Source organism: Oryctolagus cuniculus, chromosome 11 (genome assembly GCF_051225735.1).
Source record: "Oryctolagus cuniculus isolate XC-2025 breed Fujian yellow rabbit chromosome 11, ASM5122573v1, whole genome shotgun sequence".
NCBI lineage: Eukaryota > Metazoa > Chordata > Mammalia > Lagomorpha > Leporidae > Oryctolagus > Oryctolagus cuniculus.
The window spans coordinates 114,794,666-114,822,292 of record NC_142877.1 but is presented as its reverse complement, the minus strand read 5'-3'; the positions used below and the strand labels follow the sequence as shown (position 1 = coordinate 114,822,292).

The 27,627-nt window shown below is 55.4% G+C and overlaps 1 protein-coding gene across 1 annotated transcript; it reads right to left on the bottom strand.

Annotated features, from left to right (window-relative positions):
* Positions 1-189: 189 nt before the first annotated feature.
* Positions 190-26,808, bottom strand: EIF3L (eukaryotic translation initiation factor 3 subunit L). Its single transcript, XM_002723530.6, has 13 exons — positions 26,720-26,808; positions 26,208-26,256; positions 25,404-25,614; positions 21,221-21,300; positions 18,763-18,824; positions 16,162-16,231; positions 15,627-15,700; positions 10,690-10,861; positions 8,293-8,447; positions 7,353-7,523; positions 6,069-6,566; positions 1,189-1,269; positions 190-400 (listed from the first exon to the last, which is right to left on the bottom strand). Exons 1-13 carry the CDS (start codon positions 26,750-26,752, stop codon positions 362-364), a joined length of 1,695 nt encoding a protein of 564 aa, XP_002723576.1. The 5' UTR covers positions 26,753-26,808; the 3' UTR covers positions 190-361.
* Between the last annotated feature and the right edge of the window lie 819 nt (positions 26,809-27,627).

Sequence of the window (27,627 nt, the reverse complement as noted above, 5' to 3'; positions counted from 1 at the left end):
GCTCCTGGCTTCGGCCTGGCCCAGCCCTGGCCATTGTGGCCATGTGGGGAGGGAATCAGTGGGCGGATGGAAGATCTCCATCTAATAAATAAAATAAACAAACACTGAGAACGGATGCATCAAGACCGAGGGCAATGACGAGCTGCAGCCCCAAGCCGGAACCTGCCCCCCAGTGACGAGCTGACAACGTGGCTCCACAGATCCTTTACTGAGATACTTAGAACATCCCAGTCCTTAATTCAAACACCTCACCAGCCGAGGGGCTGAGGACTGTCCAGGCAAAGGCTTCGCGGTGGCAGCAGCACTTCCTGTCTAGAAGGACATCCAAACAGGTCCCTGACTCCTGTGACTGCGCATGTCCTCAGGGTCTCTGCCCCATCTTCTTCAGGGTTCGATTAAGCTAGAAGAGAAAAGAGACACAGCTGCATACACGGCTTTTCCCAGCCTCCCCCTACAGAGTGCATCACCAGGAGGGACTCAAGCGGCCCGGAGGCCAGGGAAGGAGTGCAGGCGCTGGTGCAGAGCCACCCCCGCGGCTCGTGCAGTCCTTGTTGTGCCTCTGCATGACGCTCCCGCACACTACACTGTGCTTCCATCCCACGGACAGCAGCGGGCTGCAGAGTGGCTGGGCTCGCCAAGGCTGGCAGTCCACTCGGAACAAGCAGCAGCTTCGGCTCTCCCGCCACGAGGACCAGGGTCCTTGGGGGGAAGCAGCCCCAGCCCGGGGCGGGTGGACACTGGGACTGTGCGGCTGCTGCAGGCGGAGCCTGACCCCTGCTGGAGCTCCAGAGCGGCTCCCACAGTGACCACAGAAGGAGCCCACAAGACTCAGCCAGGGCACGACGTGCATGGCGCCAAGTCTGTCTAAACAACCTGCAGGAACCGGCCAGACCTGTCCAAGCTGCAGAACAACGCCAAAAGGGGAGCGATGGAGAGCAGGCAGAGAACCCACCCATATTAGGAAATGGCAGAGAAGGGAAGGCGAGCTGGCCGCCGCGGGAGGGCCTGGAAGGAGACGCTCCGAGAAGGCTGACGCAGCAACCCGCTCCGACCCCAGCAGCCAGCCACTCGAGCCCAGGGGCTCAAAGGGCCAATTTCAGGCTTTTTTGAAAACAGAAATAGGATACAAAAAATTTAAAAACTCCTCCTTCTGTCCCTAGTAACAGAACATTCCCTAAAACCTCTTACCTCTTCGAATTTGTGGATCTGACGGATGAAGAAATCTCCATAGCGCCTGGCGACCTTGGTGTCTGCGATGTGGATCATGTCCTGCGAGGGAACGCGCAGTCAGGGCACCAGGAAGGGGAGGCCACCAACAAAGATGCTCAGTGCTGGGCAAACCCCTCCTGCCTCCCAGGGCCAAAGGCGGAGGCGCGGCTGGGGAGCCGCCCGCGAGAGCATCACCAGCCCGTGAGGAGCGAGGAAACGTGCTTACTTAAGGTACTACGTGACGCATTACTGACGTGCCCTGAATATAACTCAGAACAGAGCCACACGGCTGATTCTCAGAAGTGTTTCATCAAACCTTAGTTGGGACTAGTGAGGCTGGGCCACTAAGGGGTGACAGGTCACTGATCCTGACAAAGCGGAAATGATGGTGGGGCTGACACTGCAGGGAAGGGTAGCTCTCTGGGACTTCTAAATGCAGGATTTAAAACACGGAAAATTGTCCACTAGTGGCATGTGTTTACTTTTGCCAAGTCTGTTCATGTCAGGCACAGCTAAATTCTGCCAAACACACCATTTTCCAAAAGTCGAAAACACCTTTAGTAGAGTGTTCAAAGATGAGCTTTCAAAAACAAACTACCCAGCAAATCCACAAGATCTATACCAGACAACTACAAACACGGCTCCCGCAAACCCTGCACTGCAACACTCACAGCGGCCTTACTCCTCACAGCCAAAGAGCGGAAACAACTCCAGAGTCCAGCAGCCAAGGACGCAAGGACAGAACACGGCCTGCTCAGCCACACGAGGCACGTTACTGACCGTAACAAGGAATGCGGTGCTGGTACACGCGACAGCACGCGCGCACCTGCAAACATGCCTGCGAGAGGCCCAGCACAAAGGGCCGCATGCTGTGAGGCACTGAAATGTCAAGGGAAGAGCCAGAGGCAGGGAGTAGGCCAGTGGTTTGCTGGCAGTGGGGCGGGCAATCAGGAGGGACTACAGGGAAGGGAGTTTTTTATGGGATGCAATGTCCTAGAATCATAGTGGGATGGTTACAACTGTCAAATTTAAAGTGGTGCGAAGCAGTTTAAGCCATCTCCTTGGCTGCTCTCCATGTAATCCAGCTCCCTGCTAATGTGCCAGGGAAAGCAGTAGATGGCTTAAGTCCTTAGGTACCTGCCACCCACATGGAGACCCAGACGGAGTTCCTGGCTCCCAGCATTTATAGCATGTATATGTATGTTGAATTACATTATTTTTGAAAAAGATTTATTTGAGAGGCTGACATTATGGACTGGATGATTAAGCCACCACCTGCTCCACTTCCGAGCCAGGTCCCTGCTAATGCGCCTGGGAAAGCAGCAGAGGACGGCTCAAGCACCCGGGCCCCTGCACCCACGTGGGAGACTGGGATGAAGCTCCCAGCTCCTGCCTGGACAGGGCAGTGAACCAGTGGATGAGGGATCTCTTCCCCAACTCTCTGACTTTCAAATAAAGAAATTGTTTTAAAAAAAGTTTTTTTTTTATTTGAAAGGCAGACTTACAGAGAGGCAGAGGCAGAAAGAGAGGTCTTCTATCCACTGGTTCACTCCTCAAATGGCTGCAATGGCCGGAGCTGGGCCAATTCGAAGCCAGGAGCCCAAAGTTTCTTCTGGGTCTCCCATTGGGATGCTGGCACCAAAGGCTTTACCTGCGATGCCACAGCATGGGCCCCAAATTAATCCTTTATTATTATTATTATTTTTAAGAATCATTCATTTGAAACACACAGCAATAGAGAGGGAACGACAGAGAAATCTTCTACCTGTTGATCCATTCCCCAAATGCTAACAGCAACCGAGGCTGAGCCAGGTCTCCCACACGGTTGTCAGGGCCCAAGCATTCGGGTTATTATCCACTGCCTTACCAGCTGGCACTTGAACTGGCATTAGAACATGGAATGCTAGCATCACAGGTGGTGACAGCCTCACCACTGGACCACAATGCTGGCTTCTACAAACTGCTTTTGTTTTCGTTTTTTTTTGCCAGGCAGAGTTAGTGAGAGAGAGAGAGTTACAGACAATGAGAGAGAGACAGAAAGGTCTTTCTTCCATTGGTTCACTCCCCAAATGGCCACTAAGGCTGGCGCTATGCCGATCTGAAGGCAGGAGCCAGGTGCTTCTCCTGGTCTCCATGGGGTGCAGGGCCCAAGTACTTGGGCCATCCTCCACTGCACTCCCGGGCCACAGCAGAGAGCTGGCCTGGAAGAGGAGCAACCGGGACAGAATCCGGCGCCCCGACCGGGACTAGAACCTGGGGTGCCGGCGTCGCAGGCAGAGGATTAGCCAAGTGAGCCATGGTGCCGGCCTACAAATTACTTTTTAAACTGCATTTTTAAAACAACTGCCCAAAAAGTGCTATTTTCCATTCTTGTAGCATGTTTAGACTAGCAAGCATTCTGAAAACAAAAAAAAATGAAGGATACAATTTAAAAGATTTATTCAGTTATACTTGAAAAAGAGAGAGAGAGAGAGGTCTTGCATTCACTGGTTCACTCCACAGATGGTCCCACCAGTTACAGCTGGGCTGGTCTGCAGCCAGAGCTTCTCCGGGGTCTCCCACACGGTGCAGGGCCCAGGACCGGGCCCTCTTTCGCTGCTTTCCCAGGCGCTCTAGCGGAGCTGGATCAGAAGCGAAGCAGCTGGGACACAAACCAGTGCCATTGGGGTGACAGCGCCGCACGTAACGGCTTGACCTGCAGTGCCACAGCGCTCGCCCAGGACACCAACATGTCTATTGTTAGATTTATTTGAAAGACAGAGAAGGTGGAAGAGAGACGTAGAGCTCTTCTATTCAGTGGCTCATGTCCCCAAAGCCTGAAATGGGCGAGCCAAATCCGGAAGCCAGGAACCCCATCTGGGTGTCCCACACAGTGGCAGGGAACCAAACACCCTCCCAGGCACCCGAGGAAGGAATCAGATGGGAAGCGGAGATGCCGGAACTTCAACTGGAACTCTAATTTGAGATGTGGGTATCCCAAGCAATTCGCTTAAACTCACTGAGCCACAATGCCCACACCAGGATACATTAATTTTTAAAATCTCCTCATAGTTGGGGAGGGCACTGGGGTGCCAGTTCAAGTCCCGGCTGCTCCTCTTCTGATCTAGCTCTTTGCTATGGCCTGGGAAAGCAGTGAAGATGGCCCAAGTCCTTGGACCCCTGCACCCTCGTGGGAGACCTGGAAGAAGCTTCTGGATTCGGATCGGCACAGCTCTGGCTGTTGCAGCCAACTGAGGGGTGAACCAGCGGATGGAAGACCTCTCTCTCTGCCTCTCTTCTTTAACTCTGACTTTCAAATAAAAAAAAATCTTATAGCATTAAAGAAGATCAAATAGTTATTGAAGGGAAAACAAATCATTCTAAGAAAGCACATTTGGGGAGTGAACCACTGAATGAAAGATATCGCCCTCTACCTTTCAAATAAATAATAAAACAATGGACCACGGATAGCACTGGCACTGATTCTTGAAGATTTACTGCTGACTAACAGCAGTCACACAAAATGAGAGCAAACAATTCCAACATAGGCAGTTCAAACACAGGGGGCCAACAGGTTAAGCCACCGCCTACAGTGCTGGCATCCCACATGGGTGCAGTTCGAGTCCCGGCTACTTCTATCCTCCTGCTAATGCACCTGGGAAAGCAGTGGAACAGCCCAAGTGCTTGGAGCCCTGCACCCACGTGGGAGACCCGGATGAAGCTGCTAGCTCCTGGCTTCAGCTTGGCCCGGCCCTGGCTGCTGTGGTCCTCAGGGAGTGAACCAGCGGACAGATGATCTCTCTCTTCCTCTCCCTCTCTCTCCTGCTGTCACTCTGCCTTTCAAATAATAAATGTTTTTAAAAAACAGGAGCAGCACTCAGTACAGTGGTTAAAAACGCTGCCTGGGGTGCTCGCATCCCACACTGGAGTGCCTGGGGCTGAGTCCTAGCTCCTCTCTGCTTCCAGCCTTCTGCTAACGCGCACCCTGAGAGACCACAGGGGACGGCTCAAGTGTCAGGAGACCTGGATTGAGTTCCTGACTCCCAGCTTCAGCCTGGCCCAGCCCCGGCTGCTGTGGGCATGTGGGGAATTAGCAGATGGGAGAAACTCTCTCTGCTTTTCAAAAAAAAAAAAATCTAAAAAAATGAGTAATTTTTTTAATTAAGAAAACTGGCATGCTCATCTACAGTGTGGAAAGTCAGGGTAGCAGCTGCTGAAGGACCTCACAAATCTGAAGGCAGAACCGCTCCTGTCTCATCGGCCTCACCCAGCACAGCTCCTGTTTCTCAACCAGCTCTCTCCTGCCCGGGGGCCTTCACTCTCCTGTTTCCTCTTCCAGGAATGGAGGTGTGGTCGACCCCAGATGTCTGCTGGGCTAACTCCAAACCTCACTGCCCTGGGGCTGGCAATGTGGTGCAGCAGGCATTCCCTATCTGAGGGCCAGCTGCTTCCCAGCTACCCTGTCTCCCACCCAGCTCCCAGGAAAATGCAGCCTGGGAGAGTGGCCCAGAGATGGCCCAAGTACTTAGGCCTCTGCCACCCATGCTGGGGTTCAGCCTGGCCCAGCCCCTGCCACTGTGGCCATTTGGGGAAGTGAACCTAAGGATGGAAGAAGACTAACCTGTCTGTGTCACTCTGCCTTTCAAACACCGGGACTAGAACTGCCCATATGGGATGGCAGCACCCCAGGCAGAGGGTTAACCTACTGCGCCTCGGCACCGGCCCCAACGTGTACCTTTTTTAACACTAGAATGGAAGTGGACATTGCTGACGGATGTATCCTAAATGCCCAGGACAACGACGGGAAGACCGTGTGTCTTAGCCACCAAAAATAAAAAGCAACAGATGATTTACTCATTGCGAGCGGAGGGCAGCCCTACCTTATCTATGTAGAAGTCGACCTCGGAGGCAGACTGGAACTCTCCGTCCAGGGCGGAGATGCCGCTGGTCCACACGAGGTTTTTCATCTTGTGTTTGAAGACGAGCAGCTGGATGCGGAACTCCTGCTCGGTGAGGTCCAGGAAGCCGGCCAGCTTGGCCACGGGCATGGTGGTGTAGAGCTTCAGGAAGCTGCGGATGGTCGAGAGCTGAGCCTGCTGCTGCACTTCGTCCGAAAACACCTTGAGCTGCTGCAGGAAGGGCTCCTTGTGGTAGTTGGGGTGCACGCTGTCGTAGTTGGGCACCACAGGCGACAGGAACTTGGGGCACGAGTAGCTGAAGAGCTCCTCGTAGACCTGGGGGTCGCCCTTCTGCATGCGCAGCATCTTGTCGCCGTACTTCTCCCGCAGCTGCAGGTGGATGCTCTCGTCGATCCGCATGGGGTACATGGTGAGGGCGATGGCCAGCAGGGCGTGCATCTGCTCGTTCTGCTTGTTAATCTGCGGGCAGCGGTCAAACAGACGGACCTGCTGAGTCCCCACGGCCAGCCTGGCCCACAATTCTCACAGGTACACTTTTCCCTCGCACACCAGGCACTTACTGTCTCCTGAAGCCCTCCGTGAGTCCTACTGAGCTTCTGTCCTAGGAACACTTGCTCCTGGGACATCTCCTGGCTTCCTCGCGGGGCCCTGTCTTACTCTTTCCAGTCTGTCTCATGTGCTGAGAGGTCAACCCTTTCCTATCAGTTCGGATCAAGTTACTCAAGCCTCTGATGGTGTATCAATACCAGAATCTAACACCCTGACCCCACAACTCCCTCAGCTCAGTGTGTGTGCCACTGCCATCCTTTCAAATCTCAACTCCTGGGGTGGGCACTGTGGTGCAGTGGGTTCAGCTGCTGCTTGGGAAACCTCCACCAACTATCAGGTGCCAGGTCAAGTCCCAGCTTCTCCAGTTCCAATCCAGTTTCCTGTTACTGCATCCTGGGAAGCAACAGACAACGGCCCGAGTACCTGAGTTCCCAGAGCTCACGTGGAGTCCAGGCTCCTGGGTTCAGCCTGGCCCAGACCTGGCTGTTCTAGGTATTTGGGAAGGAACTAGCACTAACAGATGGAAGATCTTTTTTCCCCCACTTTCTCTGTAGCTCTCCCTTTAAAGTAAGTGGAACAAAAAAATAAAGAAAATAGACATCATGTAGGAAAAAAGCATCTAAGACAGCAAAACGTTCGGAGAGGTTCACGGACGGGCGGCAGGGTGTCGCGGCCCACCGCGCGGACGGGCCTCACCATCTCGTACTTGTACGTCGTCCTCTGGAACATGCTCTTGGTCCTCTGGATGTAGAGGAGGATGTTGGCAAAGACCCGGATGGCATCCTGGTAACGGCGCATCATCAAGTACGCAAAACCAACGTAATAGTAGGTGGTGACCTGGCACTCCGGCACGCGGGAGTACATGCTCTGTGGGAGGAGGTGGAGACACACCTGAGCCCGTTCATTCCAGGGGAGGAGCAGGAGGCGGGGCCTCAGCTCCGCTAAGGGGGGAACACCAGAAGCTGCCCCTACGAAGTAGGACCTGAATTTCCCAGAGAAGTTTTGGCATCAGAGAGTCACCAGGAGTGACATTTTTAAGGCCTCCATTTTCCTAGCTGTTAACCAGGTTAACTACAGGGCACCAGTCCAAAGCTTGCTTTCAGGATTGAGGGTGCAGGGAGCTCCTGGCCAGGGATGCTGGATTTCATTCGGTCGCAGCCAATCTCCAAGTTCCCCCACCCTTCACACTCGTCAGTAAAGTACTGTGACCTCAGGGGGAAAAAAATCTAAAATAAATACTTTATTTTTCCTTGCTTTTTCAAATAAGCACTAACACTGAATGGGCAACTAAGATGGAACCAGATACACACGCACCAAATGCCAAATAAAAACGCCTGTCTTTCTGCAGTTGGGAGAAATGCCCCAGCTAACCACGCGTCTACAGAACTCAATCTCTGTGAGGCTGGCGACGAGTGAAACACAAGCAGTACGAAGCTGCCACTGGGACTCTCTGAAAAGCTCATCGAGGCTGCTGACCAGCAACTGTCAGGAGCCCCCAACATCGCCAGGTGCAGGCTCCCACCCCGCCGCCCGGGCAGAGCCCCCTCATCCCCTGACCGTTTACTCGAGACCAGTTTCTCTGGGAGCAGGTATCCTCTCGGCCCTGGACAGATGGGCCCAGGCAACAGGCAGCTACCTTTTTGTTGAGTTCGATGTTCTCCAGCACCTTGATGGCCTGGTAGTAATCCCCCAGCAGGGAGTGCAGACGCAGCAGCCCCACCAGGCTGAAGTAGCCAAGCATCTTATAGAGGGAGTGACGTCCATACTCCCCAGCCACACTCTCGGGGTCACCTGGAGAGAGACCCACGGCATGTGTTAGCAGAGGAGGCAAAGCGGGCACCTGCTGCCAGCCTTCACTGCTTCCTTCCAGAGCACAACTCTGCTGTCAAAGGCACACCCAGGAACAGTAAGCCCTGCCTCACGCGGATCTGAAATCCAGCAGCAGCCACTGGCTCATTTTGTTGTTGTTTCTGGGGGAGGTGAGGTGGGGAGGGGCAGGTGTAAGAACCTGAGCAGGGCCTCTCAGCGGTCAAGGTTATTCACCAAGCTCTTCCCACCAGCAAGTCTGGAGGTCACAGCCATGTTCCTGCCCTGCACTTGCACTAAAGAACAATTCCTCTTCACAGGAACACCATGATCACGTGCAAGGACCGCCAGACGAGCTGCTCAGGTCTGACCACCTGGCAGACATTTTCTAAAAACAAGTGACATGAGCCCGTCACACTTCAGTGGAAACAGCTGACAAGGTTTGCTGCCAACCTCACATGCAATTTTGAAAAACTTCTCTATGAACTCACAGAGCTTCCAAAGACCTGATAAAGTCAGTGCCAAAAGTAACAATGTGATTTAAAAAAACATGCAATAAAATGTGTCAACATTTGAAAGGTCTTTATAACTCAGCAAACCAATGTTTTATAAAACCAGTATTTTACAAAACTATGTGTACGTGAAGATCAAATTGAGGGGCCGGCTCTGGTGCAGCGGGTTAAAGCCCCGGGGGCATCCCATATGGGCTTTGAGTCCCAGCTGCTCCACTTCTGATCCAGCTCCCTGCTAACGTGCCTGGGGAAGCAGTGAACGGTGGCTCAAGTGCTTGGAACCCTGCACCCACATAGGCGACCCAGAAGCAGCTCCTGACTCTGGGTCAGCTCAGCTCTGGCTGTTGTAGCCATTTGGAAAGTGGATGGAAGACCTCTCTGTCAACCTCTCTCTGTGACTCTTTCAAATAAATTAAAAAAAAAAAAAAAAAAAAAAAAAAAAGCCGAATTGAAGACAGGGCAACAACTGTAATTTCACAAGGCCGGCCTGGTGTGCACCGCATGTCGAGTTTCAGCGAAGTCCACTCTAGCACGTGTGCAGTCTCACAGAAGCTCTGCACCTGGGAAAGCTAGTAAAACCCCTTCCCTCCCTAAACACACGCGTGAGGGCGCATTCCCCTCACCTACTCAGATAAGCCCAGCAGTGCAAGACTCAATGCAGAGGAACAACAGGAACCTGGCTGTCGCCCGTGAAGCCAGACAGCGCAGACTGCCTGCGCAAACCACCACTCTTCACTGAAGAGAATTTCTCAGAACAGATCAACTTTGCAGTTCTCATTATCTGATTATTTTAAACAGTGTATGGGGCCAGCGAGATGGCACAGGAGGTTAAACTGCCATCTGCAAGGCTGGCATCCCATACAGGTGCGGGTTCGAGTCCCGGCTGCTCCACTTCTGATCCAGCTCTCTGCTAACGTGCCTGGGGAAGCAGCAGAAGATGGCCCATGTGGGAAATCTGCAAAAAGCTCCCGTGTGGGGAGCAGCTCGGACTAGACTAAGTTACTGGAATTAAGACTTATTCTATGCACCTGCTCTCCCACAATATGGCGCTGGGAGAGGAGAAAACAGCTTCTACACAGCTGCCTCCAGTTCAACCAATAAACTGTAGGACTTGCTCCTGATTGGAGGAGAGCAGCGTACTCGGCGTGTGGGCAGCCGAGTTGGGATTGGCAGAGGAGGACTATAAAGGAGGAGAGAGACGGCATGCATCAGGAACATCTAAGGGGAACATCTAAGGGGAACACCTGTGCAGCCTCCGAGAGAGCCGGCCGGCGGTGTGCCGCTCCCCTGCGGAAGTGGGGAATGTGGTCAGGGGGAACCGCCCTTCCACGGAGGTGGAAGGGACAGTAGCCAACCCGGGAAGAACCAGCAGCAAACCCGGGGAGGGCCGAGCAGACAGAAGAACAGCGCAGGGTTCAGTGTTGCTCCTCCACGAAGAGGGGGAGCGACACTCCCGCCTACGGCCTGGCCCAGCCCTGGATGAACCAGCAGACAGAGAAGAGCTCTCTGGCTCTCCTCTCCCTCTCCCTCACTGTAACTCTGCCTGTTAAAAAAAAAAAAAAAAAAAAAAAAAGCACACAGCGTTCCCAACACCAGAAATTTGAGAAGTGACTTTCACTTGCAGCACCCGGCTCCCCAGCAGCGAAGGGAGATCCCGATGGGGACGCGGCTGCTCCGGAGCAGAGGCGGGCAGCAGAGTCGGGCTGCGGCCTCACCTCCGCTGGTGTACACCTCCAGCTGCCGGTTGATGTTGGATTTGTCCACCAGCGAGTGCAGCACGTTGAGGACGCTGTGCACGTTCCAGATTTTGGGATTGGAGCGAAGGAAGTCGATCTCCTCCTCGGACTTCTTGGCGGTCTTACAGCGGTACTGGCTGAACGACTGGAACTGTTGAGACAAGGGAAGCTGCAGCGGGACAGACGCAGGTGCCCGCCCGCGCGTGTGACCCCGAGCAGGAGGCGAGGCGGCTCCGGTCTGCGGAAGGCCGATGGTGAGACGCCCCCGCCCACTCCACTGCTTCAGAGCCTGCGCTGTGAACTTCGTGCATTACTGACTACGCTTCTTGCTCCAGTTAGGTGACTCCACTTGGAGTCAAATACAATTTAAGTCACTGACTGTCTCTGGCTGCGAGAAGCACGAGGCCCTCCTACCTGTAAGCGACTGCTCCCCCAGGCCCGACCGTGCCAGGCTCAGGGCAGTGAGTGGCAACGTGGTGTCGTGTGCGTGTGCCTCCCCAACCACAGCTAACGGTCAGTTCTCAGTCTGTGTCACCTTGCCACCAACGGGGACCTGACCAAGTAGGAGGCACGCCCAGGGGCCGCTCCCCAGGGACGGGGGTTCAGAGCAGTGCTCCTAGCTGGAACCAACGCCAGGCCAGCTCTGCCATCACGCTGAGAACGGCCCAGCTGAAGGCTCAGCAGCGCGGGCAGCGGTTTGGACTCCGGCAGCCTCGGATCGACGTGGAGGAGAAGAGATGGTTCTTCGGGTCTAAAATGTGACCTTCCCCTACCAATGTGACACAAAACCGCCCAACTTCACAGTGAACAAAGAGCAACACCAGAAGGCATAAGGAAGTCTCACAAAAAGAAAATGACAATTCAAGGGAAAAAATAGGCAATAATAGTGATGATTACTGCAAGAAAAAGCAAGATTGTCAACATGGAAAATGCCCATCTCTACCACAGGAATATGAATTCAGAGTGCCATTTCTTTCCCATCAAAAATTAAACGAACATCCAGAATAAAAAACAGATGTTCGCAAACGCTGCTGGCAGAGTACAATCTGAGAAACTGCTTTAGAAGGGCAGTTACTATTAATTAAAACTCAGGGGTGGCCATCTGATACCACAGTAAAAATGTCATTTTGCGTGCTCACAACCCATGCTGGAGGGCCTGGGTCCAAGCCCCAGCTCCACTCAGGATTGCAGCACCCTGGGGACACACACCTTGGGAAATGGAGGTGACGGCTTGAGTAGCTGGGTCCCTGCCACCTCTGTGGGAGACCAAGACCAGCTCCCCACTCTTCCTGGCCTAGCCCAGCCCTGGCGGTTGTGGGCATCTGGCAGCTGTGGGGTGAGCCAGCAGAAGGGAGGTTTGTCTAGTCCCTCTTTCAAAAACAAAGGCAGTAAGAATGCTCTTAGCTTCAGGTGGTGGTGTCCCCTTAGCCAAACCTCATCAGCTGTGATGTGCACATTTCACTGTATTTCCCTATACAGAGTTCATCTTACAGCAAACATCCTGGGGCCAGTGTTGTGGCACAGGTCAAGTCATCACCTGCGACAGTGGCATTCCATGAGTGCTGGATTAAGTCCTAGATACTCCACTTCCATCCAGCTCCTGCTAATGCGTTTGGGAAAGCAGCAGCAGACGGCCCAAGTCCTCGGGCCCCTGAGCCCATCGGGGAGACCAGGATGGTGTTCCAGGCTCCTGGCTTCTTCCCGGCCGTTTCAACCATTTGGGGAGTGAAACAACACTTGGAAGATGCCTCTCTATATAAACTCTGCCAAATAAATAAATACATCTTTAAAAATAAACATGCCTAGGTGCTGGCGCTGTGGCATAGCAGGTAAAGCTGCTATCTACAGCACGTATCCCATATGGGCACCAATTCAAGTCGTGGCTGTTCCACTTCTGATCCAACTCCCTGCTAATGCGCCTGGGAAAGCAGTGGAAGATGGCCCAAAGCCTTGGGCCCCTGCACCCATGTGGGAGACCTGGATGAAGCTCCTGGCTTTGGCCTAGCCTGGCCTGGCACCAGCCATTGTGACCATTTGGGGAGTAACCAAGTGGATGGACGACCTCACTCTGCCTCTGCTTCTCTATGGTTCTTTCAAATAAATTTGTTTGAAATAAATTTCAAACAAACAAACCAAACATTCCTCAACCAACAGTTTATTAGTGAACCCTAGAAGATACTCCTCCCTAAGTAGAACACACAAGGAATCCAGTGATTCACTGCTAAGTGGAGACTGAAGACCCCACGTTCATTAGCAGGAGAGGTGTGTCTATACAACATCAGCAAAATGACACAGAACGAAACCAAGGCAGAGGCACGCGCTGTGGCACGGGTTAAGCCACTACTTGAGATGCCCACACCCCTTTCAGAGTGCCAGTTCTAGTTCCGCGTGTTCTGTTTCAGATCCAGCTTCCTGCTAATGTGCCTTGGAAGCAGATGATGGCTCCAGGACAGGGGAGGCCTGGACCAACTGTGGTAGGCCTTCAAGGAGTCAAACAGCAGAAGGGAGTTACTGTTTTTCTTCCTCCTTCTCTGTCACTATGGTTTTCAAATAAATAAACCCTTAAGAAAAAAAAAAAGGCAGGTCTCTATAAAGACACGATGGTAAGTCACTGCAGAAGGTAGAGAGCACTATCTTTTTAAAGATTTTTTTACTTTGAAAGGCAGAGTTAGAGAAAGCACACGCACTTCCATCTACAGGTTCACTCCCCAACTGGCCACACGGCCGGGGCGGGGCCAGAGCAAAGCCCGGAGACTGGATTTCCATCCAAGCCTCCCACATGTATGGCAGGGGACCGAGTATTGGGTCATCTTCCACTGCCTTCCCAGGCTTATTAGGGGGGAGCTGGATCAGAAGTGGAGCAGCCAGGACACACACCAACACCCACATGGGGTGCTGGCGTTGCCCCACCCACCGGGCCACAATGCGGGCGACTAGAACACTACCGTTGTCTGACTGGTGTCTTTATGTGTCCACGTTCATTTACAATTCTAAGAAGCAGTGGTGTGGTGCCTGATGCCCCTGCAAAAGCAGGAGGGGCTCTCACTCTACCCGCAGTTTCAGGAAAAAAATCCTTAGCAGTGAAGCGCCTTCACGCAGTCAGCATGCAGCAGCCAAACTACGCTGTGTGTGACACTCATCTGGCCGAGGGCATCACGCCAGACACCCTGACCCTCCCTGGTCTGTCAGGAAGAGAAAGCACGGGAAGCTCCTTAGCAGAGAACACCAGCTAAGCCCGGGAAGCCATTATCTTAAGAGGGATGAAGCTCCCCAGCCAGGCGATCCCCTTGCGTGCTGAGTCAGCAGCACATCGCCATCTGAGACTGCACCAGGGAGAGGCCCACACAAGCCAGTAAGCCAGGGACAGCAGCAAGGCCAGGGAGAGGGTAGCCGTCACTATTAAAAGCACAAGAAGCCGGCGCCGTGGCTCAATAGGCTAATCCTCCACCTTGCGGCGCCGGCACACCGGGTTCTAGTCCCGGTTGGGGCGCCGGATTCTGTCCCGGTTGCCCCTCTTCCAGGCCAGCCTTCTGCTGTGGCCAGGGAGTGCAGTGGAGGATGGCCCAGGTGCTTGGGCCCTGCACCCCATGGGAGACCAGGAAAAGCACCTGGCTCCTGGCTCCTGCCAGGATCAGCGCGGTGCGCCGGCTGCAGCGGCGGCCATTGGAGGGTGAACCAGCGGCAAAGGAAGACCTTTCTCTCTCTGTCTCTCTCTCTCACTGTCCACTCTGCCTGTCAAAAAAAAAAAAAAAAAAAAAAAAAAAAAAGCACAAGAGCCTGGGGCCGGCGCTGTGGTGCAGCGGGTTAATGCCCTGGCCTGAAGCGCCGGCATCCCATACGGGTGCCAGTTTGAGACCTGGCTGCTCCACTTCCTGGGAAAGCAGAAGATGGCCCAAGTCCTTGGGCCCCTACACCCGCGTGGGAGACCCGGAGGAAGCTCCTGGCTCCTGGCTTCAGGTCGGCGCAGCTCTGGCCATTGCGGCCAACTGGGGAGTGAACCAACGGATGAAGACCCCTCCCTCTCTCTCTCTCTGCCTCTCCTCTCTGTGTAACTCTTTCAAATAAATAAATAAATCTTAAAAAAAAAAAAAAAAAAAAGGCATGAGAGCCTAACCCTGAGCAAGACACTCACCAACCACGACCTATCAGTACTTTGCATTCACAAAGCCTCTCGGGTCCAGTCATGTCTTTATGAAGACACTGATACCCCCTGAAACACCCAGTGAGAGCGACGTGGTCCCCATAAAACACAGGGGAAGGCATTCTCCTCCCAGATTCTCTGTTTCACTTTTTCACACATATAATTTCTATAGAATAAGACTGGACTAAATAAACAAAAGGAAAATAACGATAGCCTTGACAGTCATCCCAAGACACATTATCACAAGACGACGTGAAGCACCTGATCCCTGTCATCCTCCCAAAAATCCTCGTTTCAGAGACGAAGAACCCAGCACGGTATGCTTACGTGATGCGCCAACATCCAGGGCCAAGAGAGAACGAAGGCGCAGCACAGACACCACGCTTCACAGCGTGCGGCTCTTAGCAGAATCTCACCAAAAGCAGCCCAGGGCAGGTGATTAACGCATCCGCGCTGAGCCCCGTCACAATCAACAAGGACATTTCCATTCTATTAAGAGCTTAAATGACACACCCCTGTGACTGGGGGCAGCCCAGACACCAGACCCCGTGTACTTCCTTCCCAGTCACGTGAGAACTGGGTGGAAATCCGCGCACCTCTCCTCACTTCCAAGCTCATGTCTGGAGCGCAGGCCTCTCTCTAGCAGCCAATCTGACCTGGAGCCCACTGCCATGGGCTATTTTATCTACACTGGGAACAGTTTCACAAAATGCAATGGTAGCCACGGCTCCTTGCTTGGATCGGTTGTCTCCAATTAGGCTCACAAAATAAATACCTGGTAGATGAACTCATCGATGATATCCCAAAGCCACTGGTTGGGAAGTTCAAGGGGAGCAGGACCATCAGCATCTGTGCAGGAGATCAGAGAAGTCAGACACAAAGCGATGGCGTGGCCCACAGACTGCAGAGCAGCCCATGGGATTTCTCTTTTTAATGTTTATTTTTATTTATCTGGAAGGGGGAACAACAGTGAGAGATTCCACCTACTGGCTCGTTTCCTAAATACCTACAATGGTCGGGGTGGGGCAGGTTGCAGTCAGAAGCCAGGCCCTCCAGTACTTGGGCCATTATTGCTGCCTCCCAGGGTGTGCATCAGCAAGAAGCTGGGTCAGAGGCAGGCAGTCTGATACGTGACACAAGTGTCACTTAACTCACGGTACCGCAACACTTGCCCCTGTAATTTCCCTCTTAAAAGGACGATAAATCACACAAGTCCTCCCCTCTTCCCGCGTGCACATCAAACCCTGCTAAAAACAGGAGATCGATGCCAGCCCTCGTGACCTGACCTCTCGGCTCAAGCCCAGACTCACTAAGAATGTAGTTGAAGAGATTGCAGTAGTTGTAGTAGGATTCAAACCTCTGTGCCAAGGAGGGCCCCCCCTGTGAAGAGAACACAGACATCAGGACACAGGTACGGAACTCAAATGTGTCTTCCCCGTGGTCCACCACGCTGAGGACAAACGGAGCCGCAGCTGTCTGTCCTCTCCACCTCGACCTGCCAAGACTCAAGTGAGAGGGAAGACGGTAAGTTCTCCAGTCTAAGTGGTGCTGGTCACTGGGCCATGCGGCTACATGTCGTGGCGTGGAACTGACCCTAAGAGAACAGGTGCGGTCTGGCAGAGAAGGCAAAGTGTTTCAGAATAACAATGCCAACAAAGGCAGAGGTAAAATCACGGCGCTTGAGGGGTACGGAGTCCAGGCGGTCACACTTCACTGAGCTACCCTGGCGCAGAGGACCAGCAGGGAAGAGGTCTTACCACTTCCAATACAAGACTGAAGCCCGGGGTCGGCAGGCCCCCCTCCGTCTGTTTTGTTGGGACACAGCCATGTCCACTGCTCATGGCTACTGCAATGGTGTCGCTAAGATTCAACACAGACCGCCAGGGCCTGAAAGCCTAAATACTTACTACCTGCTCCCTCAGGGCGCCGCTGACCCCCGAGACTTCATGCTGCTGGCAAATGACCGGCCAGACCGCCCTGAGCTCGGCATGATAGGCTGAGCGGGGTGCTCTGTGACTGAGTGAGAACGAGGCACATCCTAGTCTCGGCGCTGCCACTTCCTAACCGGGGGTCCTAACAAGGAACTTTACAAGACATCGCAAGTAAGGCACTGTGGCTCCAAGTGCTGCACACAACAAACGCTCACTCGGTGGAAGACCTGCCCAGTGGTTAAAGCTGGTCACAGATGTGAGTGCGCACCCAACCAGCGCCAAACACTGCTGAGCCTTTAGCTACAGCTCAGACAGCTGCATTATGGGTTCCGATGCCAGGTCTTCCCAAAGCAGTGCGTACACAGTGGCTAGATTCTGACTTTCCACGAGGTCCTTAACCTTGAGCAACAATAGAGAAGGCGGTCAGGGATCCCACGGGGTGCCGGCGTTACTCGGGCAGCTGGAACACCTCCAACCACCAGCACTGGTGAGGACGGCTCCTGTGGCCGGGGCAGGAGCCTCAGTCAGACCAGTGGTCCGAGGTGAGTGGGAGGTGAGTGGACTGTGGGAAGCGAGGACGTCCTTAGGTGGAAAACAATCCGAAGAGCGATCATGGGTCCAGTTTCCTTTGTTCACTCAGCACACACGTGTTCGTGTCACAGCACATCAGACATTAAGCTAGGGACTGGATGATAGCAGTGGGGACATAGTCCACATCCTGATGGAGCGAACCTCTAGTGGAAGAAGCAAAAAACCCAACAAACACAGAATAGAATGGGCAGTGTTAGTGCTCTCAAGAGCCAAAGCACGGCTAGGGACCTAGGAAGGGAGGGGAAAAGTCGTAAGAAATGAAACTGGCCAGCTCAAACCGAGCCAAGGCTAACACCGGGGATTTCAGTGTGAGGGTGGCCATGACAGGACTGTGAGAGTGGTGCGGTGACACCATGTCTCGAAATGTGGAGGCTGGCTAGTGTGTGAAGGAACAAGCGGACAAGGTGGGCACCGCCATGAGGTGAGCAGCAAGTGAGTCAACCAGGCCAGCAGGATAATGGCGGGAACACAGGGAGCAGCAGCAGTGCTGAGAAGTACTTGGTTCAAGAACTGTGGTGGAGACAGAGCTGAACAGAGCAAGGCTGGATGTGAAGTCAATCAAGGATAGCGGCAGGGTTTCCAGTCTGCTGAGTGTGGCTGGAGGTGTCCCTCCCTGACGTGACACACGTGGAAGATACGGGCTAAGGGGAAGATACAGGCTAAGGGGAAGATACGGGCTAAGGGGAAGATACGGGCTAAGGGGAAGATACGGGCTAAGGGGAAAAGGCTGTGTTTCCAGCACTTGGAGTCTGAGATGACTACCAGCAGCCGGCTGGAGACACTGAGTGGTGCTGCACGGACAAGTCTGACTTAGGGGAGCACTGGGTTCAGACAAGGTCCGGAAGTCATCAGAGCATGTGGTATAAGAGACTTGGGGTACAAGAACAGGTCAGCGAGCGCCCCACGTTGCAGTAGTGTGTGGAACACTGGTGCTCCAGGACGGGTCTCAGGTCACGGAGTTTTACCACCGGCTAGTTCCGTAAACGTGAGACCTAGGAACCTCTGGCACCTCTGCTGTCAACGCTGCAGGACGGCTGTAAGGGTCCCAGCCGGTCCCAGCACCGGGCCTGGCACAGCCAGTGTGTGTGCTCGTCACAAGGAAGGGAGCCCAGCAGCGACGCCCCGCAGGGAGGAGGCAAGGGCGCCCCACACAGAGCTTGAGACCGAGCACACGGCGATGAGCGCCCAGTCAAGGAGACGTGCGGAGACAGAAACCACAGGGCAGGCTGTGTGGGCTCGCCCTGGGTTACACAAGTCCCTCTCTATTTCTTAGAAGAAAGCTCTGGACACACGCCTATCACTGCTGGGTGCTGACACAGCATACACCAGTGACTGTGTTCCCAGGGTGAACGGCAGGTGCAGACACCGCTGGCAGCTCTGGGTACTCACACTGACTTTGGCGTAGATGTGCCTGTAGTATAGCTCCTTGTACAGAATCAGGAAGACAGCATCTGAAAAAGACAGCAGAGTGTCGCTTGAGTTTTGGCAGGGGAGGGATAAAGGCGATTTCAGAAGCTAAGCAATACCTAAACTTCATGCTCACGCTTAAAATATACACCAAGAAATCCACTTCTCATTCCATTCTACTCTGTCAACCTCTCCTAGTCTCATTCAGGCCTGTTTTTCTTTGCTATTTAGACAGCAGCACATAGATGGCAGAGCTCCACACAGGGTAACAGACACTATCAAAACTAAAACACATGCGCCTTCCACACAGAAACCCTATTTAAAAGAACCTAACGTGACACAACGCAGCCTTAGGTATCGGTGCCAGGCAGAAACAATTAACACAGCAGGCCCAAGACTGCTGCCCTTAGAAATGCCCACTTGTGGCCGGCGCCGCGGCTCACTAGGCTAATCCTCCACCTTGCGGCGCCGGCACACCGGGTTCTAGTCCCGGTCGGGGCGCTGGATTCTGTCCTGGTTGCCCCTCTTCCAGGCCAGCTCTCTGCTGTGGCCAGGGAATGCAGTGGAGGATGGCCCAAGTGCTTGGGCCCTGCACCCCATGGGAGACCAGGAGAAGCACCTGGCTCCTGCCATCAGATCAGCGCGATGCGCCGGCCGCAGTGCGCTGGCCGTGGTGGCCATTGGAGGGTGAACCAACGGCAAAGGAAGACCTTTCTCTCTGTCTCTCTCTCTCACTGTCCACTCTGCCTGTCGAAAAAAAAAAAAAAATGCCCACTTGCGAGACTGGCTGGCCCCTAGAACCCGGACTTCAGGAGGGTTCCCGCCATTCCCTCACTGACGAGGAGCCGACTGCAAGCTTCGTGCTGAATGCCTGCTTTCCTCCGGGAGTCTGAAATGCTCGAACGTTAGGGGGGGACCCTCTGTGACCAGGCTCCAAAAACTCCCCAGACAAGTCTCTGATGCGCTTCCGTGGACGACAACACTTCCACATGTTCGCACAAGGCACTGCCAGATGGACCGAGTCCCACACAACCTCATGGGAGCTCACGGAGGGGACGCGCGTGCCTGGTTTCCTCTGGACGAGCCCCCAGTGCTTTCTCCCTCTGTGGGTTCGGCTTTGTATCCGGTTGTTGTAAACCCTCACGGCTGTGGGTTCAGCTACACACGGAGTCCCCAACTCCTCCCAGCCAGCCAGCAACCCTGGGGATGTCTTGGGGATTCCCAGAGATGCAGAATGCCCCCCAAAAATAAAAGTAGGAAAAAACAAGGGAGAGAAAAGGGAGCCTAGTCTGTGTAAAAACCAAGAGTCACTCACATCTGCTTCTACAGCACAGGCTATCACAGAAAGAGAAAGAATGGCACGCTAGCTGTCTTGAGAGACTGAGACTTGGACAGGAGGAGGTTTTCATTAACAATAAAAATCTCCTTTACACTATGAGCTCTGTGAATCTTTATCCATTCCAACATTTACCTATTTCACAAGACTCCCACGGTGCTCAATATATACAGTGTGACATTCTATATAAATAGAACACAGCGTGAGTCTGAGCCACACTGCAAATGCATTTATTTCAGGGTAACTTATAAATCTGCCTAACGATGACAACAGTGAGCATTAGCTGTAACAAAAAAAGTGGAAGATCCGTACATTAAGTACCATAAAAAAACCGCTCGGAGAAACCGAAGACCCACATGAATCCACACCTGCAGATCAGAGGGCGTGATACTGCCAGGAGGCCAACAGTCCCCAACCCTGCTCAGACTCAACACGATTCCCATCAACGTCCCTGCTGGTTCCCTCGCACACACTGATGAGCTGATCCCAAAATCCACATGGAAACCACGGGACCCAGAACGGCCAGAACAGTCCTGAGCAGAACAAAGTTGGAGGACTGACACTTACTGATTTCAAATGCACTACGAAGCCAGTTAGCTAGACAGTTTGGTACCAGCATAGGACAAGCTCAACAGAACTGAGTCCAGAAGTCAACCTTTACATTAAGATCAACAGACACCGACAACTGTGCCCGACAACTCCGGGTGGGAGAGAATGATCTATTCAAACAGCGGCGCTGACACAGCCGCACAGCCACATGTGAACAAAGATACAGCACGTCATCTAAGACAGTGCTGGGCGGGAGGCTACGGCACCCACTCCAGCGACTGGAGTGACCCCCAAACTGCAAACCGACAGGGAACCGGGTCGGGACAAAGACCTCCCTTTAGGCTTTCGCTACACAGAAGAGCTCTGTCCCCTCTTACAACACTCGACCCTCCTCCAACCGGCTGTACCTTATCACGGGCCTGCTATGCACCAGGTCTGAAGAAAAAGGCGGGCATAACAGACACGAGCCTCGTGAGGCTTCCGTCTGGGGACCCCCAACCGTAGGACCCCACGCAGCATACACACGGCGGGCGGGGGGTGGGGGGTCACACCTACCGTTGCCAACCTGTGGAGCAATGGTTTCAGCCTCCGGCCACGGTGTGTTCTTGAAGAATCTTTCAGTCAGTTTGGTCCAGCTGAAAACCAAGCAGAGAAGCTCCACAACTTCAAAGCAGGAAGGACCCACGAGAGCCAACCCCAGCTGCAGAGAGGAGGACCCGGGCTCGGGAGGGCAGGACGTCATGGGACGGGCCAGGCCCCCCACCGCAGCCGTGAGAGTGCTGCTGTTCTCTCTGCCTCTGCGCCACACGCTCAGGAACCCAGCGGCTTTCCAGGATCACGTGACTGTCACGAGCCGTAACCACACTGAGCTCCCTGGCAGAGCAGTTACTTCAGCCAGCCCGAAGCACACGCTGCTCCCAGCGCTGTGCCTCTCCCCAGCCTGTCGGCTGTGCCACACACACAGGCCGCGGCTGCTGGGTTTCTTCCTGTGCCCATCCCCTTAGCAGCCACTTCAACTCGGCCCGGCCCGGCCCAGCCCGGCCTCTTCCCCCTCTTTCAGCCCCGGGCGTGAAACAGAACAAAACGGCAAGTTTCTCAAGACTGCGACAGCGCTCTACACACACCAGTGCCTCGTTCTCATCCCACTGCCATCGGCCGCCGCCGGCACTGCCCGAAGCCGCCTTGTTAGGGTACAAGGGCCCTCTGAGGAGCCGACTCAGCTGGCTTGGCTCCCACCCTGAGCTCACCACAGCACTTGGCATCTCTTGATCACTCCCTTCTTCAACTTTCTTTGGAAGATTTTTTGGTTGCCCCGACATATCTCTGCTCCTTCTCTACTTCCCTGCCTTTTTTTTTTTAATTAAAAAAAAAAAATCTGTTATTTAAAATGCAGAGATGCAGAAAGACAGGGACAGACACCGACAGATCTTCCATCTCACTCCCCAGATGCCCACACGGCAGGGCTGAGCCAGGCTAACTCAGGAGCCCAAACTTGAATCCTCCCAGGTCCTTGGCCACCACCTGCTGCCCCAGAGCGAGCACCGCAGGAAGCTGCGACCCGAAGCAGGCTGCACTGGAACCCAGGTCCTCCGGCACGGACTGCAGGCATCCCACGCAGCATCTCCGCCGCTGTGCCAAAACCAGCCCCCTCCTGCCTTTTAAGAAGTCTATTCAGGGCCGGCGCCGCGGCTCAATAGGCTAATCCTCCACCTCGCCGCGCCGGCACACCGGGTTCTAGTCCCGGTCGGGGTGCCGGATTCTGTCCCGGTTGCCCCTCTTCCAGGCCAGCTCTCTGCTGTGGCCAGGGAGTGCAGTGGAGGATGGCCCAGGTGCTTGGGCCCTGCACCCCATGGGAGACCAGGAAAAGCACCTGGCTCCTGGCTCCTGCCATCGGATCAGCGCGGTGCGCCGGCCGCAGTGCACCAGCCGCGGCAGCCATTGGAGGGTGAACCAACGGCAAAGGAAGACCTTTCTCTCTGTCTCTCTCTCTCACTGTCCACTCTGCCTGTCAAAAATTTAAAAAAAAAAAAAAAAAAAAAAAAAAAATTAAAAAAAAAAAAAAAAAGAAGAAGTCTATTCAGGGCTGTCACCGTGCCAGGGGTTAAGGCTCCGCCTGCAGCGCCAGCATCCCGTATGGGCACCATTCAAGTCCCGGCTGCTCCATTTCCAGCCCAGCTCCCTGCTAAGGACCTGGGAAAGCAGTGGAAGATGACCAACTGCAGCAGACACGGAAGGAGCTCCTGGCTCCTGGCTGCGGATCGGCCCGGCTCCAGCCACTGCAGCCATGTGGGGAGTGAACCAGGGAGTGGGAGACCTCCTGCATTTCCCTCACTCTCTGTAACTGTGCCTCTCAAATAAATAAGTAAATCTTAAAAAAAAAAAAAAAAAGTCTATTCATTTTTCATTTGAAAGGCAAAGTAACAGAAACAAAGACATAGAAAGAGATAATCTATTGTCTGGCTCACTCCCCAAATGCCCACAACAATCAAAGCGAGGTCAGGCCAAAGCCAGGAGCTAGGAACTCCATCGGGGTCTCCCAGGCGGGTAGCAGGGCTCAGCCTGGGAGTGATCCCCTGCTGTCTCCCAGGTGCATTAGCAGCCAGGAAGCAGAGGCAGAGGCCAGCCTCGAGCTTCGGCACTCCAATACAGGACACGGGCTGTCCCCAAATGGGGCTTAGCCCGCTGTGCCACTACCTACCCCTTTTTCTGTCCTAGCTCCTTTACTGGTTCCTCTTTCGTTGCCTGCCCGCCCACCACTAAAAAGGCACACTTCCCAAGGGGCCAGCCATTGCTGTCACCACGTTCTCCTAGGGAAAGATCTGTCACACGCTTGGGCTCCGCCACCTCCCGGCCTATCCTCTCCAGCTACAGGAGCTCCTGGAACGGAACACCGGGAGCCGCATCTCAACCCAGGTCTCCCCGTCAGTGGCACGGACCCACCTCGCTGGGCCGTCACCGCTGTCTCCCTGGGTGTGCGTGAGCGGGAAGCTGGGTCACACATGCAGCCAGGACTGAAGCCCAGGACTGCGGTATGGAACCCCGGCATCAAGAGGTGCACCAAGTGGCTGGCCTGATTCTTTTTAAACCCTAACTATAAATGGAAATAACACTTTAGATAAACTTCCACTATTTCCATTTTTTAGTTACTGAAGCTCCTGAATGAGTTAAAACCCCACGTGTGGCCGCCGCTGTGTCTGTACTGAGCTGCTCTCCATTTCTAACCAGGCAAACCAGGCACTGAGGGGAGACAGGGGAGATCAACTCCCATTCCCTGCCCAGCAGCTGCTCCCTCCCCTCGGCTCCAGGCATCACCCACTCCGTTCCCCTGGTGGTGTCTTTCCTAACCACCCCAGCCTCTGCCCAGGCTCCTCTGATACCCCTACACAGGGCCACCCCGCAAACCGCTCCAGAGGGGCGGTACCCGCACAGTAGTCAAGACACCACGAGAGGTCCCAGAGTTCCCTACCAGGGTGCCCGGGGTCAGGTCTGAGAGGTCCCAGCGTTCCCTACCAGGGTGCCCGGGGTCAGGTCTGAGAGGTCCCAGCATTCCCTACCAGGGTGCCCGGGGTCAGGTCTGAGAGGTCCCAGCGGTCCCTACCAGGGTGCTGGGGTCAGGTCTGAGAGGTCCCAGCGGTCCCTACCAGGGTGCCGGGGTCAGGTCTGAGAGGTCCCAGCGGTCCCTACCAGGGTGCCGGGGGTCAGGTCTGAGAGGTCCCAGCGGTCCCTACCAGGGTGCCCGGGGTCAGGTCTGAGAGGTCCCAGCGGTCCCTACCAGGGTGCCGGGGGTCAGGTCTGAGAGGTCCCAGCGGTCCCTACCAGGGTGCCCGGGGTCAGGTCTGAGAGGTCCCAGCGGTCCCTACCAGGGTGCCGGGGTCAGGTCTGAGAGGTCCCAGCGGTCCCTACCAGGGTGCCGGGGTCAGGTCTGAGAGGTCCCAGCGGTCCCTACCAGGGTGCCGGGGTCAGGTCTGAGAGGTCCCAGCGGTCCCTACCAGGGTGCCCGGGTCAGGTCCAGGCTCTGCTCCGGGAGGCAGTGGGTGATGACAACTGGCTGGGTTTCTGTCACCCACTTGGGAGATGTGGACTCAACTCCTGGTTCCTGACTTTAGTGCACCCCAGGGCCTGCCTGCTGTGGGCATTTGGGGAGTGAACTGTTGTGCCTTTAAAATAAATAAATAGGGAGCCTGAGCTTTAGCGCAGCAGGTTCAATCCCCAGCCTCCAGCACCAGCATCCCACATGGGTGCCGGTTCGAGTCCTGGCTGCTCCACTTCCCATCCAGCTCTCTGCTGTGGCCTGGGAAAGCAGTGGAGGATGGCCCAAGTCCTTGGGCCCCTGCACCCACACGGGAGACCAGGAAGAAGCGCCTGGCTCCTGGCTTCAGATCAGCTCAGCTCTGGCCCTTGTGATCACTTGGGGAGTGAACCAGCAGATGGAAGGTTCCCTCTCTCTCTGTAACCTTTCTACCTCTCTCTACAACTCTTTCAAATAAATAAAAGAAATCTTTTAAAAAATTAATAAATATGGTGCCGGCGCTGAGGCATAGCAGGTAAAGCTGCTACAAGTTTCTGGGGATAAAGTCCAACACAGCAGTGTGCCTGTGGCCTCATCGGTCATCAGCAGTGTGCCTGTGGCCTCATCGGTCATCAGAGATCCCCCAGCACTGGGGAAAGCCATTCAGCATCAGCCGCACCACAGGCCAGTCCCACCCAGAGGGCGGGCACGGTCGCCGGCGGCCCACACCTGTTCTCATAGATGTCCTGGATCTCGTACACCTTCTGGTCGATGACGTCGCTGGAGACGCGGCTGGCCTGAAGCTCGTACACCTTCTGGTCTATCAGGTCCGAGACGGTTTTGTGGAAGTACTGGATGAAGTTTCTGATGACTTCGGGGATCACCTGATAGGTCTGCTGTTCGTACTGGCGCTCGTAAGCCAGGTCCTGCTTGGGGTCTCCTGCAGGGCAGAGACAGGCAGTACTTAGAGTGCTTTCAGATCCGCACAGACACAGACGGCCGGGGCAAAGGCCACGACCACCCACACGCTGGCAAAACTCCCCGCGGCACAGAACAAGCATCAGAACTCTACGTCTCCCAAGCCACGCGGCTCCCTGCCCTTGCTCCCCGGGAGCAGCCGGCACTCCCTAAGCTACTTTTCACTCCTCATCCCTTTTGCCCCCTAGGATCAACGTCCGAGGTCAAGACCCTTGTCGTGCGCCCAGAGGTGCCCCGAGGGCCCCCAACAGTCATGTCTACTGGGGCTGGGGGTTCAGTGTCACTTTGCCAGTTCTAAATCTCACTGGCGTTAAGCTGTGATTCGCCAATGGAGCCAACAGAATGGGAGCTCCCCTATTCACTAAACACCTGCCACCTTGTAACTATACGGCCGGAGTGGCTGCCTGGAGGAGGCCACCTCAACTGCTACCAGGATTACCAGCAGCGCCTCACAGGGCACAGCTGGAACACCCCAGGTGACTACTGAGTCCGGCCAAGTGTCTGGCCCCAAGCAGGTGCCCGTCAGTCCGCCCAGCAGTCCCAGCCCGGCCTCACCTGTGTGCATATCATAGTCGCTCGGGTACGCGTAAGGATCGTAGACGGCCTACGAGGAAAGAGACAATTCATCAACCCAAGATGCTCGCCCCGGCGCCCGGCCGGCGAGCACGCGACACCGGCTCCTGCGCCAGAGGCCCGGGAGGACAACCGGACAGTGAGACCCGGCATCAGGCGTGCAATGAGGCAGGTCGCATCCGGCGGACCCCAGACCACAAAAAAGAACAGAGCTACACCAACACGCGGCCGTCTCGTCGGCCTGGTCGCCCCCGGTGCCGGAGACGGGGACGACGAGCGGACGGGACGCCCCAGGAGCACTGGCAGAACCGGGGCTGCGAGGAGCCGGGAGCTGGGGCGGCGGCACGGGGACAGCCCAGGGAGGCAGGCCGCGGCTGATGGCGGCCCGCGGCGGGCTCCGTCCGGGCCGGCCCCAACACCGCCCCCCGCGCCGGGACCCGCCGTTCCAGGGAGCCCAGGGTGCGGAGGCAGCCACGCGGTGAGCGCCACGTTACCTCGGACTCGTAGTCATCGGCGGGGTAAGACATGGCTGCGGCGCTCGCGAACACCGCGGGAGAGAGCGAAGAGAGCGACCCGCGCGTGCGTCGCGGGGCCGGAAGTTCGGCTCGCCTCGGGCCTGCCGGGAAAGCGGAAGTCTGTGCGCAGCCGCCGGCAGGCCGAGGGAGCCATGTTAGGAGGGGCGAAGGCAGCGCCGCCTGAAGTGTTCTGCCTTCTTCAGACAAAGGCTTTGCGGAAAGTGTGAGTGTACAGCAGCGATGTAAATTCAGAGATCAGGACGTGAAGCGTTCGTCGTAAGGGATGGGAAAGTCACAAGCACCCCGGGCAGCGCCACACCAAAGATGGCTGCCAGCTTCCTCCGGCCGGCGCCTCGCGCGAAGGGAAACGAGGGGCCCGGCCCTGGATGTAGGTGTCAGCGGTTTGCCCGCGGCGAGAAACGGCTTCGAAAGGTTCTGGCCTCGGAAGTCTAAGCTTGGTGGGTGTGGTCGCACGCGGTGAGCCGGCGTCGGCAAGAGACGCCCTGTGGCTCTGGGGCCTGAGGTCGGAGCAGGCCGAGACGAGGCCAGCCGTGGAGCGAGGCCGGACGCCGGGCCGCCGTCGAGAGCCCAGGCTGGCGGGGTCCGCTGCCAGTTCAGGCCCGGGGAAGCCCTCCAGGGAACGGTGGCTTGTCCCCTCCGCCGGCGGAAGCGGTGTACGCTGCACCTGCCCGGGGGCGACCTAAGCGGAGAGCTGGGCCCCGTGGCTCTGCCGCTGATGGCTGTGTGGCCGGGAGCTGGCCTGCACCCCCAGATCTCACACAGCTCCCCTGCTGCACCCTGCGGGGCGCAGGTACCTGGACTACAGCCCGCCCCGCGGTCCTCGCGGCTGGCTCTGCCGCCCTCGGGTGGTCGCCGGGACCCGTCCG

Bases quoted from the DNA above. Each gene is read 5' to 3' on its own strand.
- EIF3L (XM_002723530.6), bottom strand. From the start codon at position 26,752: ATGTCTTACCCCGCCGATGACTACGAGTCCGAG. The intron at 25,615-26,207 runs GTGAGGCCGGGC...TCTGCCCTGCAG, and splicing joins CGACTATGATATGCACACAG to GAGACCCCAAGCAGGACCTG. The intron at 18,825-21,220 runs GTAGGTGTGACC...TGTCTTTTTCAG, and splicing joins TGCTCCACAGGTTGGCAACG to ATGCTGTCTTCCTGATTCTG.